Below are 13,394 nucleotides of genomic sequence, written 5' to 3'. Positions count from 1 at the left end.
AATGGTGTCCAAGGGAGGCTCTCCGGTGCCGGAATCGGGAGGAACCTTGCCCATTCTTATTTTAGAACCAGACTTTTGGCAGTTACAACATTGGCTCACCCAAATGTTCTTGATAGCAGCTGGTTGAGGTGGGCTGAAGGGGAACAGAGAAAATAGAAGAGTGTGAAACCAGCCACCAAAAAATGAGCTGAAAGTTTAAGTGATTGGGCTTGGGAGCAGCTTGGCAATATCCTGGCTGTACGTGTCTCCGTGCCTCCCTAAGTGGCGGGGAAGGCCATGCCTCGTGGCTTGGGGCTGGAAATAGTAAGACTCTGTAGAGTGCTGAGTGCAGGACCTGGCACTGAGGAAGCCCTCCATACCTGGTGGTGGATGGTTGGGATTGGTGGGTGTGGCATTATAGCAGCGCTTGGAAGAAACTCTAAGGGTGTCTTGAAACCCCATCGGCCTCTCTTGTGCTCAGACCCCAAGAAACCTTTCCCATTGCTAGAATTGGCCCTGCCAGAGCACCTTTGGTCTGTTCCTAAAATAGACTACAAAATTACACCAGTCATCGAAATGCACCTAAAATACACTGTCTCTTTGGGACGGATGGGGAAGGGTGCGGTGAACAATTCAGGTTTGCTCCCCATCCTCTTTCCTGCGCAGAGGGTCACACGACCTCCTTCTACAGGAGGCCTGCTCATGCACACACCTGCATGCGCGAATGCACACACATACACACATACGTGGTGCGTGGGCACACACGAATATGTGGTCACACACCATACCTTGGTCGAGTGGGGTTGTCCTCATTGTCCTGTGAGTCATCCCAAATCACTTCTGGAAGGGACAAGAAGGAAGCCTAGATTCCTGGAGGCTTACACAGAGGAAGGAACCACCACATGGAGGTGGCAGGTAGGCTCAGCCGCTGACCCACCGTGTCACCTTGGGCTCACTGCTCTCAGCCTTGGTTCCTCATTTATAAAGAGACAACCGTTTTCACCTACTCCCACATGGGTTAACTCTGAAAACTGAGACTGTCTTAAACCCCAGATTTTCCAAACTCAACACAACCAATCAATTGAATAAAGAGGAGGGATCCCTGGGTGGCGCAGCGGTTTGGCGCCTGCCTTTGGCTCAGGGCGCGATCCTGGAGACCCGGGATCGAATCCCACATCGGGCTCCCGGTGCATGGAGCCTGCTTCTCCCTCTGCCTATGTCTCTGCCCCTCTCTCTCTCTCTCTGTGACTATCATAAAATAAATAAAAAAAATTAAAAAAAAAAATTGAATAAAGAGGAAACTGTATATACACCTCGGTCTAGCTCTGCACTGTCCAATACAGTAGCCAGTAACCCATGTGGCTCTTTAAACTGAAATATAATAATGAAAACGCAATAAAATTTACAATTCATTTCCTTAGTTGTATTAGCCACGTGTCAAGTCTCAACAGCCACATTTGTCTAATGACTTCCATATTAAAGAGCACAGATTTGGAATATTTCTATCCCTGCAGAAAGTTCTATTAGACAACATAGATGTAGCCCACCCACCCATCCGCGGATAACAACAATAACAGATAATAGGCAAATGGGCAACAGTCCATAATGAATATCTATATATATTTACGTATGTTTCTTTATATGTAAGTAGCTATAGATATATGTACTTACTCATGAACTATTGTCTAGCTGCCTATTGTCATCCACTAATGGTTGGGTGGTATATATATATATAATAGGAATAATAGGAACAGGTGGGTAACATAGGAGAGAGGAATAAGTAGGAATACGGTGTAGATAGTGCTGCAAGTGACGCGTGCCATGCCCCACCCCAAATCCATATGACAAAGCCTTAATCCCCAGTGTGCTGGTCTTCCGAGACTGGCTCTTTGGGAGGTAATTAGGTTTAGATGAGGTCATGAGAGTGGGGTCCTCAAGGTGGGATTGAAGTGCTTCTAAGAGGAGGAGACACCAGAGCTCTGTCTGCCCTGTGAGGACGCAGCAAGAAGGCAGCCAGCGGCAAGCCTGGAAGGGAGCTCTCACCAGAGCAGGAATTGGCCTGGCATGGTGCTCCTGGACTTCCCCGCCCCCAGACCTGTGAGAAGTAAATGTCAGCTGTTTAGGGCACACCCCCCACCTCCCCCAGCACCCCGTCCCCCCAGCCACCCTCCGTGAAATGTTGGTATAGCGTCCCTAGCAGACCATGAATATTGATGAGTTCAGTCCAGCTTCTTTTATTCAGGTGAACCAGACTCTTCACCTTGAAACTGGTTCTGAAAAGAGATCCTCCACCACCACCACCCTCCCCCCCACCCCCCCACTCCCCCCCTTTGGGAGTAAAATGTGGCTCTCCCGCAGCCACCTGCAGCCTCCCGCAAGGGCCCCAGGCTGCACCTGTGTTTATTTTTGCAATGATCGCCTGCAACGGCCACAACGTGTCCTCTGCCCTCCGGGTTTCCAAACTGGATTTTCTCCTGGGTAATAATGAACAAGTTGATAAATGTCAGCTCTGGATGTGAGGACGAGAGAGGGATGGGGCGGGGGTGGAGGGGTGGAGGGGGGTATGGAGGGGTGGAGGGGTGGAGGGGTGGAGGGGTGGAGGGGTGGGGGGGTGGAGGGGGGTGCAATCTGTTCCATCCACTTCTAGGTTCAGGCTGCCACCTAGTGGATCCCACCGTGAGAGAAACGGGAGCGTTTTGTGTTGAGCAGAAACCGGGACGCAGAAGGTGCCGCGCACACCCTGCGCTGCGGCCGGCGGCGCCGCGGGCCAGCTGAGCGGTTTGCACGCACTCTCTCGGTTCGTTTGCAACAACCCCGGGCGGGAGGGGCTGTCGTGCACATTTTCCAGACGAGAAAAGAGGCTCAGAGAAGTGAGGCACCTGCTTCGCCGAAAGGAGGCTTGGCTGCATCAGACTGAACGAGCGAGCGAGCTGCACGCGGCTCAGTCCCCGGGCGGGGTTTCCTGGGCCCTGGGCGCGCCGCCCTCGGGCCGACCCGTCACGGGAGGGGCGACCCCGGCGGGGGCGGTGCGCGCGGCGGGACTGGGGAGCCGGCCTCCTCCCGCCCACGGCTCCCCCTGGGCCCGCGGCCTCACCCCCGCCTGCGTGGCCGCGGCCTGGTCTCGCCTCTGCGCCCGCTTGGGACCTAGCGCTCGCCAGCCTCCCCCCTCCCCCTCCCTCTCCCCTTCCCTCCTCCCCTCCTCTCTCCTTCCCTCTCCCTCCTCCCCCTCCTTCCCTCCCCCTCCCCCTCCCTCCCTCTCCCTCTTCCCTCCCTCTCCCTCCTCCCCCTCCTCCCCCCTTCCCTCCCCCTCCCCCTCCCTCCCTCTCCCTCTTCCCTCCCTCTCCCTCCTCCCCCTCCTCCCCCTCCTTCCCTCCCCCTCCCCCTCCCTCCCTCTCCCTCTTCCCTCCCTCTCCCTCCTCCCTCCCTCTCCCTCTTCCCTCCCTCTCCCTCCTCCCCCTCCTCCCCCTCCTTCCCTCCCCCTCCCCCTCCCTCCCTCTCCCTCTTCCCTCCCTCCTCCCCCTCCTCCCCCTCCTTCCCTCCCCCTCCTCCTCCCTCCCTCTCCCTCCCTCCCCCTCCTCCTCCCTCCCTCTCCCTCCTCCCTCCGTCTTCCTCCTCCCCCCTCCTCCCCTCCCCTTCTCCCCCCTCCCCCTTTCCCCTCCTCCCCCGGCGGGGGGAGGGGGGGCGAGGCTGGCCCTGGGCGGCGCCCTCACTCCTTTCCCTCTAAAGGCCTGGATGCCTTCTTTGAACCTTTTCGCTGCCACCGATCGATTGATCGTGTCTATTGCCTGCAACCAGAGAACCCTCCTGTGCGCCGCGGTTGTTTAAGCAAGCCGGCAGGAGTGGCCCTCTGTCCCCCGCCCCGCCCCCCAGCCCCAAAGAAACCCCAGCTTGGGTGGATTCCCCGCCCACTGTGCCTGTTCCCGATTCCCCGCTGCCCCCTTTCCTGCGGGCGCGGCCGAGTGGGTGCTGCCCCGGTGGGGACAGGCGAAGGCGCGGGTGGTGACCACAGGCCTCCCTGGGGGGCGGGGGAGGGGGGGCTCACCTGCTAGAGGCCCAGCCCTTGGGCTGCTGCCTGGGAGAAGCTCTTTCTAGAAAACTCACCCCCCTCCCCTCCCCAACTGCCTCCCAGCCAGGCTCACTCACTTCCTTGTCCTGTTTTTGCAGGGCTGAGCCCTCTGGCCTTGCAAACTCAAAGCTGCTCCTGCTCTGCAGGCCAGGCCTCCCTCGGCCCACAAGCCCACAGGCGCCTCCATTCCCTGCACGCCTAGCCCAACAGTGAGAACCGAGTTCTAAATGCACCAGAAAATAATAATAATAATGACTCCCCCTTGGGGAGGTTTTGCATCTGTCACCTTATTTCTTGCCCCCCACCCACCCACCCAGCCAACCAACCTGTGAGAACAGTGTCTCCACTTTACAGATGAGGAAACAGGCTCAGAGAGGTTGGGTGACTTTCTCAAGGTCACACATCTGGTCAGAGGTGGAATCAAGACACGTGAAAGTTCCAGTCCGTGTGCCATGAGGCACCCACGCGGGGCTCACCTTCGGCGAAAGCCTTAAAGCTGTGACTGGATCTCTGTTCTGTTCTGAGAAACCGGGTTCCTGCGGGCACTGATCCTGCCTGACTCCTTGGCCCTGGAGTCGGGGCACAAATTACTTGCACAAAACAGAAAGTTTTCCCGTTTCATTTGAGTTTTCTATTTCTCTCAGGACTAACAGATCTGTGATGAAGGGGGTGGGATGTAAATAGCTAGTCTCATGCTCAACCAAGTTTCATGTTCCATCTTGCTCAAAACAATTACCACTGGGGAGGAGGGGCCTCCATCCCCCACCTGCAGGCTGTTACCTCTGCACTCCCTATACCCTAGTCACCTGAAAGTAGAAGTCACAAATCTGGTTGGCCGGGGTCCAGAACATTCCTTGGGCCCCATGTTACCAGCTCACAGGCTTACTAATCTTAAAAGTCAGTCCATACGTGCTCCACGAAAACCTATATATTTCAAGGTAAAGGCTGCCTTCTCGGGCAGGCTCCATCCGGCTCTTTTGCCTTTGACCAACTCAGGCCGGACAAGAAAGGAGCCTCAGTTATACTTTCGGCCCAACTTCAAATGCTTCAAAGCAGCCTTTCCTTCGGCTCATTTATGAACATAGTGGTATTTTTGTTTCCCACTTACCTGGCGGTGCGCTACTTAAATGTTTAACAACTCTCTGGAGGAGTGGAGGTGGCCCGGAACAAACCTGATTTGTCCATTCACCAGTTCCCAGGATGTAAAAACTATCATGATGGCCAATATCAGATACCAACGTGGCATTTTTAAGAAGTGGTGTCCGTTAGTGCACCACTTTGTAGTATTTCCACCAAGTAGAGTGGTGCAATAGAACCCCAAGAACACAAGTCATTGTAAAATGTGGCAAAATAGGAAGTGATGGATTTTGAGTATTTCTTTAGTCGTAAATACAGTTTAATTTTAAGGTGACGCGGTTTAGTTTTTAACAGTGGCTCTATTTGACAACCGGCTTCCAGGATTCCTGAATTTTAACAACTGGCGCTGGCGAGCCAGTCAGGCTGGCTGCAGCACCCACTGCCTGCATCTGTTATTCCTGGCATGCGCTCTTCTCTCAACCAGGATCCTATCACTTGCATCTGCCAACACCCTTTTCTCTGGCGAACAGCCTCCTCCATTCCATTTTGTTCTGGAAGAGCCTCATTTCCCCATTTATAAAACATGCCGAGAGTGGTGCCTATTTCACAGGGTGATGGTGAGGATTAAATGAGATTGTTCCTATCAGTTGTCTCCCTCTGTGCCCTGCACACGGTGTGCACTTAATAGGCGGCCAACGTTGCGAGCAAGCCAGAGGAGCCGGGAGGAGGCTAGAGGTTGGCAGGAGGCGGGAGCCACGGGGCCCAGGGAGGGAATGGGAAACAGGCCCCACTGGATGTGGTGCCTTGGTTTCCCCCACCCTCTCATTGACCTTCTTTAGCCCCTCTCACTGGCCTTGCCAGCTTTAAGGTTTTCGGGATGAACAAGGGAGCTTCTCCAACCACAACCAGCCTGGGGAGATATGGGAATCTGCCTTTTCAGTGGGGAGGGGAGACAGGCCTGGAACCCCTACCTGGGGTGAGAGGACTCCTATGGGTACAAACTCTACAGGACTGTCGAGGCTTGGTTTTATTTGGTCCGAATTGTGTCCTGGAAATATTTGAGTTCATTGCTAAGGTTAGAAGCCGAGAGCTTTCTCTGACGTGTGTTCACTCCTGGCTGGGCAGCCACTCGGGCCAGTCTCCACCTGGCTCCGGGCACCACCCCACAGCTTCCGGCTGGGCCTGGCAGGCATGCGCATCTGCGTCCTCAAGCACGAGGTCCTGGTTGCCCCACAAACTTCTGGCCTTGTGCATGTGACTTCCCGGGGCTCCTGCCACCCATTTCCCCATCCGCATGCTCACACCACAGTCGGGACCCCCTGTGATGCCTCCACTGTAAGTGGGTCCCACGTCTCCCGTCCACTCGACGACCCCATGCAGCGACCCCGCATCTCCTACAGCATCACTTTTTCTCCCTCCACCCAGCCACAGGCAAGCAGTCATTTCCCCCTTAAAGACCTTGCCACCCCTCCTGCCAGTTGGGACCCTAGTTCTCTGCCACTTGGCAGCTGAACTCCTCAAGAGTCTTCTACACCCATGGTCTCCTCCTCCACCCCCTTCTCTCTTAACACGACTCCGGTTGGGTGTTATACCCCTCACTCAACCAAAACTACTCTTGGCCAGGTCACCCCAGTGCTCAGTCCTCGTTGCCAAGCCCAAGGGTGCATCTCGGGCTCACCATGCTTGGCCTGCTGGTGCTACTGGTCAGAGCTGACCACCCTCGCCCCCAACACCTCCTTCCCTTGGATTCTAAGACCCCTGAGTCACTGGTCACTCCTTTTCGTTCTCCTTGGCAGGAATCCCAAATGTCACAAATTCGGTGGCTGTGATGGGCAGTGGCTGCAGGCACAGTGAGGGCACAAAGGATTCCAGATGCTACGCAACCAAATGTTACAGTCAGTTGAAGACCCGTTTCCCGTTTCCTTACTTTCTCCTTTATTCATGGGCTTGTGTTGCTGAGCTCTTGCTCCTTCTGGCCACAGAGACAGCACCTGGCAGCAAGGGTGGTGGCAGTGGTGGGTACCCCACAGCCCGTAGACACCTGTGACCCAGCGAGGGTGAAAGGGTGGCCCGGGCTGGGCCACACTGCCCTGCACCATTGCTTCTCGTTTAGTCGGATTATTAATAATGACAGCGCCCTACCTGCTTTCCCTGTCTCCTTCCTTAGTCTCAGAAGCACAGGTCAGATGTGGTCACCCGGCTGAAAACCCTCTAACCTCTCCACACTCCACTCAGAGTAAAACCCCAAGTCCTCACCACGGCTGCAAAGTTGGGGACCGAGAGGGACCCTCTGCACTCACCCCAGCAGGCTCCCCTCACTCCTGCTCCAGCCACCAGGGCTCTTGCTGGCCCTAACATCCCAGTAAGCGCCCACCTTCAGCCTCTGCACTGGGCCCTGTGCCTGGAACGTTCCGCCCCACCCCGGGTGCCACATGGCTATCGCCCTCAACTGCCTTCACGTCTTGTTTAAATGTTACCTCTTCCAGAAATCTTATTTGAACTGCCACCCTGCTGCTCTCTGACCCTGTTGCGCAACTTGCCCAACTGTTTTTGTTTTCCCCTTAGCAGGTCATCGACGATACCACATTATGTTTTACTTATTTATAGTATTTATTGTCTGTGTCTCCCCCGCTCCCAATCCCAAGTGTCTAGGAAGGCACATAATCAGCCCTCAGGATTTCTTAAATATGTGAGTTTCTAGGAAGGACCATGGCTTTGATCAGATTGTCAAAGAGTTTTGTGGCTCAAAAACTATTAAATCACTTCCCAGGACTAAAGCTATTCGAAAATAAACCATTTGTTCCAGTCCTCCAAGGGCAGGGGCACAGCCACCAAATAGATACTGCCCTTGATCCTTCCCAATTCCTTCCACTTGACAGTGCTGGGCATCCCCTCCTACGGCCCCTGGAGGGAGACCCTGAACGCCAGAGGGGCAGCAGCTTCCAGACCTTGCGGGAGCTCCCTCAGCAGCAGCACAGGGAGGAGACAGCATGAGATTCACCATGCAAGTGGGCCCTGAATGTGGAGTACATGCTGGGAGCAATGAGAGCAGCAGTTAAATACAGAACAGAAAATAACGATCTTTGAAATGACAACCAAAGGGACACATTATCTATGCGCTAACACCTAAGGAGGCAGCTGCCCAGGCGCTGGTGGGCAGCTCCTCAGGAGAGAGGGGCCGACTTCTTTCCGGGCTGCCTCGTCTTCAGTCCTTGTAACTTTTCATCTTTCAGTGCCTGCAAGAATTTATCTGCAGAAGAGCAAAACAAACACAGCTGTAGTAAAGAGAAGGCCTTTTCTAACCCTCCCAACGTAAGCTTCTGGGAAGCAACTCTGTGTGCCCTGCATGAATCCAATACCCAACATGGGCAGGAAGGAAAAAACAAAAACAAAAACAAAACACCTTAACAGCCAAAACATGTTTAAGTGGAGAATATGTACAAGAGAAATCCAGGACTTAGAAAAGCCTGTTTTCTAGGGATTCTTTCCATGGCGGTGGGAAGAGGATCTTACAGGGTGTCTGATGTGTAGGAGACCATTCTCACGGCCACATTAACCTAAACATTTAGGTTATTTCATACACCCCTTCCCTGTGTGGCAGGGGAGCAATTTAACCTGTTTGTTTTTTTGCAATACTGGGAACGGTCTTTCTAGAATAATCTTTCCTCCTCTAGTGGTATACTGCAAGTGTTAGCCAGAACAGGTGATGGGAAGACACAGTCTGCAGAACAGCCTATGGCCTCTGAATATCCTACAGTGTGTTAAGTCCTTATGGGAGTAGAATCAGATTGAACTTGACCCTCCCACCGGGAGGCATCCTGCCCACATCAGCACACCTGGTCTGCCCTGGTCCAGAGCCCTAAGACTTTAAACCTAAGACCAAAGGGCAGAGTTCAGGACCCTGGTGAGAGGGCTCCCAGGGCCAGGGCCAGGGCCAGGGTCCACAGGGTGTTTCCTTCGAGCATTGGGAAGTGGAGGGCCCCAAAGCGCCCCGGTGAACTGTCCTTGTGCTTTTTGGGTCTTGCACAGTTCCCACCTCTACCTACGGACACTCCAACCACCTTCCTTCGCTTCCCGCCACCACCCCCCCGCCCCACCCGTCCAGGACCGCAGTTGAAGACTAAAGCTCGGGTCTCTAGGGGTAGGGGTAGGGGTAGGGGTGGTGGGAGATGGTGGCATTGCCACCACGGGGGCGCGGGCGGGGCTGTGTGTTAAGGTGCAGGAGGCTCCGAGAGCAGGATGGGGGCTGCGGTGGATGGACTTCCAGGTTTGGAGGCTCAGAGTCCCCATTACCCAAAGGGCTCAGGACGGACGGAGGGTGGGGTTTGGGCCAAAAGTGTTGTTGAAATCCGGACTGCGGTGAGGGGCTGCGTCGGTGGAAACCCAGGATGCGGGAGTCGGGGCGCTGGGCGGTGTGACCGGGTGCCGGGGCGGGGGGCGGGTCGACGTGGGATCCCGGAGCCTGGGGGCTGCAGTCGGAGCCCGAGGCCACACTGCGTGGGAGGGGGTTAGGAGGCGTGGAGCCGGGTGGAGCCCGGGAGCGAGCCGGGGCGGGCAGGGGGGCTCGGGCGAGGCCACGCACAGCGCTGGGAGTCGAAGCCGTCGCCAGTGATGGTGAGCAGCTCCAGCTCCTTAATCCGGATCTCCAGCTCGCATAACTCCTCGGGGTGGGAGGCGGCGGCGAGCCGGGGGGCCGTGGGCCCGGGAGCCAGGGGCGAGGCAGCCCCCTCGGGCCCCGGCGGCGGCGAGTAGAAGAAGCGCAGAGGCTCGTAGGGGATGGAGGCCAGGCCGGAGGGCCAGGGCGGGGGCCAGGGGCGCTCGCTGGGGGGCCCCAGGCCGGGGGGCGGCGGCGGGGGCGCCGGGACCGGGGGCGCCTGGGGCAGGGGCCGCCCCGCCCCCGCCCCCGCCCCGCCCGCCTTCAGCGGCACGAAGAGCTTCTTCCAGATGTTGAAGTCGCTGAGCGGGGACGAGGAGATGCCGCGGTCGTAGAGGGAGGGGAAGTAGAGGGGCGGGGCCGGCCGCTGGCTCATGGTGGGGCTCTGGCTGCCGCGCCGCCCCTTCGGCATCTTTTGAATGGGAGGCTGCGTGGAGGAACCCCGCGCCCGGAGACGCGCGCCTCGGCCCCAGTCGCCCGGGTTCCGAGGTTCCACAGGCCCCGCCCCGACGGAGCGAGGCCCCGCCCCCGGCCGGCCCCGCCCCAATCAGGCGGGGTGCTGCGGCCGGCCCCGCCCCGAACAGGCGGTGTTCTGCGGCAGGCCCCGCCCCTTCAGCCGGCCCCGCCCCGAACAGGCGGAGTTCAGCGGTAGGCCCCGCCCCTTCAGCCGGCCCCGCCCCAATCAGGCGGGGTTCTGCGGCAGGCCCCGCCCCTAATAGGCAGTGTTCTGCGGCAGGCCCCACCCCGGAGCGTACCCCGCCCCCTGACGGCGGGCCGCGCCCCAGGGGCTGGAGGGGCTCGGCAGGCAGCGGGGACCAGGAGCTCCCGGCGCCCGGAGCCGCCCTGGCACGGCACCTGCTTTCCCCGCTCCCCCAGCCCGCTGCCCCGCGGCCTCCGACCGGGTCGCGCCCCTCCGTTCTTCCCCCTGCCCCTACGTTTCCAGAAGCCTCGCGCCCCTGGCCCCCAGCTCCCACGTCCCACCTCCCCTCCCCGCGGAACCTCAGACAAAAACAAGAAGCAACGAGTTGGCCAGAACTGCAAGAGAATTGATGCATTTTCCAGTCTTCCTCTCCTTTCTCAGGGAGATCATAGACACCTGCCCCCAGCACAGCCGGCCGGCTCGCCTTAGCACCCCTCGCTGCAAAGTCTCTGGGAAAATGAGTTTTCATCCTCTACAGCGGGAGGCGGAGGTAGGAGAAGAGGGTTGCTTGGGATCCTCCTTTAGGGCCAACCCCTGCTCCTGCCAAATTTTCCAGTGTTGTGTAAGGTTCTGGAAAAGGGAACCCTTATATGGGTTTGTAATAGATCTGAAGTAGGATGTCTTCAATGGAATGCAGTTTACTTTAGTTCTTTTCCAGACACATTATTAGAAGCTAACAGGAAACAAACCATTGAAAAGAAATCCTGCTAAACCCCCCTCCAGGGACACCTGGGTGGCTCAGCAGTTGAGCATCTGCCTTCTGCTCAGGGCGTGATCCCGGGGTTCTGGGATCCAGTCCCTCATGGGGCTCCCTGCTGGGAGCCTGCTTCTCCCTCTGCCTGTGTCTCTGTCTCTCTCTCTCTCTGTGTCTCTCATGAATAAATAAATAAAATCTTAAAAAAAAAGAGTGAGAAACACTTAAATAAACCCACCTCAAATAGGTCACCCTTCTTTAAGAGGGACCTGTACATACTGTCAAGGGGCTTGTCCAGCTCATTTACAGGAGTAGACGGTATTAGCCAAAGAGAAGGGGGAGTAGATTTCCTTGAAAGCCTTTCCCTAATGATAGTGGTGTGAATGGACAAAGATGGGTTGAGGGTGTTGGCCAGCCAAGGCCTGAGTCAGTACCAGCTCCATTAGCAAGGGCTACACACATATATATGGCTCTCTACATACGCCACACACAGGGCTGTGTGTGTGTGTACATGTTATGTATGTGTGTCTGTATGTTAGGTGTTGGTTGGACAGTTAGGTAGTCAGGGCCAGGATCCCCACCAAGAAAATATGGAGCCAGGCCAGCTAAAATAAAACAGCACCGACATCCTGTTTTGCAGCTTAGGCAGGACCACACTAGCATTTTGCTTTGCAGCCTTGTAGAAATGGCTTCTGCAAAACATCCTAAAATAGGATAATTAACCACAAAGCATTTGTCAATATTATGGGGAAGGGGCAGTTAAGACACAAGCCCCCAGATGTCAGAAAAAAAAGACCATCAGCACAGAGACATTAACCTAATAGGTAGACAGATACGTGACCAAAGCCCTGGCTGGCAGGACTCAGCACGCCCTGACTGCTTAACACAGTTCTGCAAAAGAGCTCCTAAGAACCCCTAAACTCAGAAACTCACTCGGGGGACCCCTTCCCTCTCTAGTCTTGCTCAGTAAACTTTGCTTTGCTGCCACCACTCTTGGCCGGGCCTACCTCTTCTTCTTTGAAGCAGCGTGACCAAAACCTGCGGGTACTCAGGGGACAAAGGTCCTGTAACATATATAGCAGAACAGCGGACAGTCAGGTGGCCACGCTGGATATCTTTGGGGAAGTTGCCTGACTTCTAAGACGGTTTTCTGTAAGATAAAAAAAAAAAAAAAAGAACCAGGCTGCCTCATACAGTTGTTTGTGTTGATCCAACAGAAGACAATGATGTGCGTGAAGTGCTCGTGAAGTTAGAGACGCCCAAGTGCGAGGAGCGGCGGGCCACACTGACAACCCCATTTCATGTCCCTGAGATTATGACCTGAGCCAAAACCAAGAGGTGGACACTTAACCTACTGCACCACCTGGGGGCCCCCATTTGAGAACTTCTAAAACAGTGTGTTATTCTGTGTTTGGGGAACTGAAGGGGACCAGAATATAGCACCCCAAAATATGTCACTTTGGGATAAAAATCAGAAGTTGAAGGCAACTGAGAAATGGCAGACACAGGAGAAATCCTGTCCTCTCCCTTTCTTTTTTTTTTTTATTTATTTTTTTATTTTTTATTTTTTTTTTTTGTCCTCTCCCTTTCTGCCTCAAAGCAGGGTATACATTTCCCTTGGTGAAGGCATCCTCCTCCCCTCCCCTCTCTCCCGTTCCAGGAAGAAGAGGTGAGAGTTCTCACTGGAGGTGGCACTGACCAGTCTGCACGAACAAATCTTCCCTCACAACCCTTACCTTCAATGAGTTTCCCCCATGTATCTACCTTCCCACAATGTATGACTTCTGGAAGCCCAACCCCCTTTTTCTTTGTTATCCCTTGTCCACAACGTATCACCCTGTGTTAAAATGGCTTATAAGTTTTCAAGCTTAAATGTTTCTTTGGGCTTTCATGTTTTCTGTGAGGCCCCGAGTGCATGCATAATAAATCTTTTCTCCTGTTAATCTGTCGTTTGTCAGTTTAATTCACATGACCCAGCAACAGAACCTAAGAGAGTAGAGGAAAATATTTTTTTCCCACCTCTATAGAACCACAGTAGTACTAAGAACCAGAGTTTTGGACTCAGACCTGGGGCCAACCCCTGGATCTCCTATTTACTCGGCTGTGCAGAGGAACCTTTCTGAACCTCGGTTGTTCCTTTGTTTGTTTTTAATCTATATGATGGGAATAACAATGGTACTTCCTCATTAAAGTGGCAAGGTTACATGAGACCATCTAAGGGCCT

General features: G+C 55.3%; 1 protein-coding gene and 2 long non-coding RNA genes across 3 annotated transcripts; 1 reads left to right on the top strand and 2 right to left on the bottom strand.

Moving 5' to 3' along the window:
• Nucleotides 1-1,380: 1,380 nt before the first annotated feature.
• LOC119877239 lies at nucleotides 1,381-4,328 on the bottom strand. The gene is made up of 3 exons (XR_005373397.1): nucleotides 4,022-4,328; nucleotides 2,374-2,453; nucleotides 1,381-2,074 (listed from the first exon to the last, which is right to left on the bottom strand). It is a non-coding gene; the product is annotated as an uncharacterized LOC119877239 (long non-coding RNA).
• A 3,854-nt stretch (nucleotides 4,329-8,182) lies between these two features.
• On the bottom strand, nucleotides 8,183-10,263 carry C18H11orf91 (chromosome 18 C11orf91 homolog). Its single transcript, XM_038563066.1, has 2 exons — nucleotides 9,705-10,263; nucleotides 8,183-8,372 (listed from the first exon to the last, which is right to left on the bottom strand). The coding sequence occupies exons 1-2, from the start codon at nucleotides 10,186-10,188 to the stop codon at nucleotides 8,287-8,289; spliced, it is 570 nt and encodes a 189-aa protein (XP_038418994.1). The 5' UTR covers nucleotides 10,189-10,263; the 3' UTR covers nucleotides 8,183-8,286.
• Nucleotides 10,264-10,612: 349 nt separating this feature from the next.
• LOC111090950 lies at nucleotides 10,613-13,113 on the top strand. Its single transcript, XR_005372946.1, has 2 exons — nucleotides 10,613-10,966; nucleotides 12,831-13,113. It is a non-coding gene; the product is annotated as an uncharacterized LOC111090950 (long non-coding RNA).
• Nucleotides 13,114-13,394: the final 281 nt, after the last annotated feature.

The sequence above is a fragment of the Canis lupus genome, chromosome 18 (genome assembly GCF_011100685.1).
Source record: "Canis lupus familiaris isolate Mischka breed German Shepherd chromosome 18, alternate assembly UU_Cfam_GSD_1.0, whole genome shotgun sequence".
Lineage (NCBI taxonomy): Eukaryota > Metazoa > Chordata > Mammalia > Carnivora > Canidae > Canis > Canis lupus.
The sequence above is the reverse complement of the archived record's forward strand: the minus strand, read 5'-3'. Positions and strand labels throughout refer to the sequence as shown.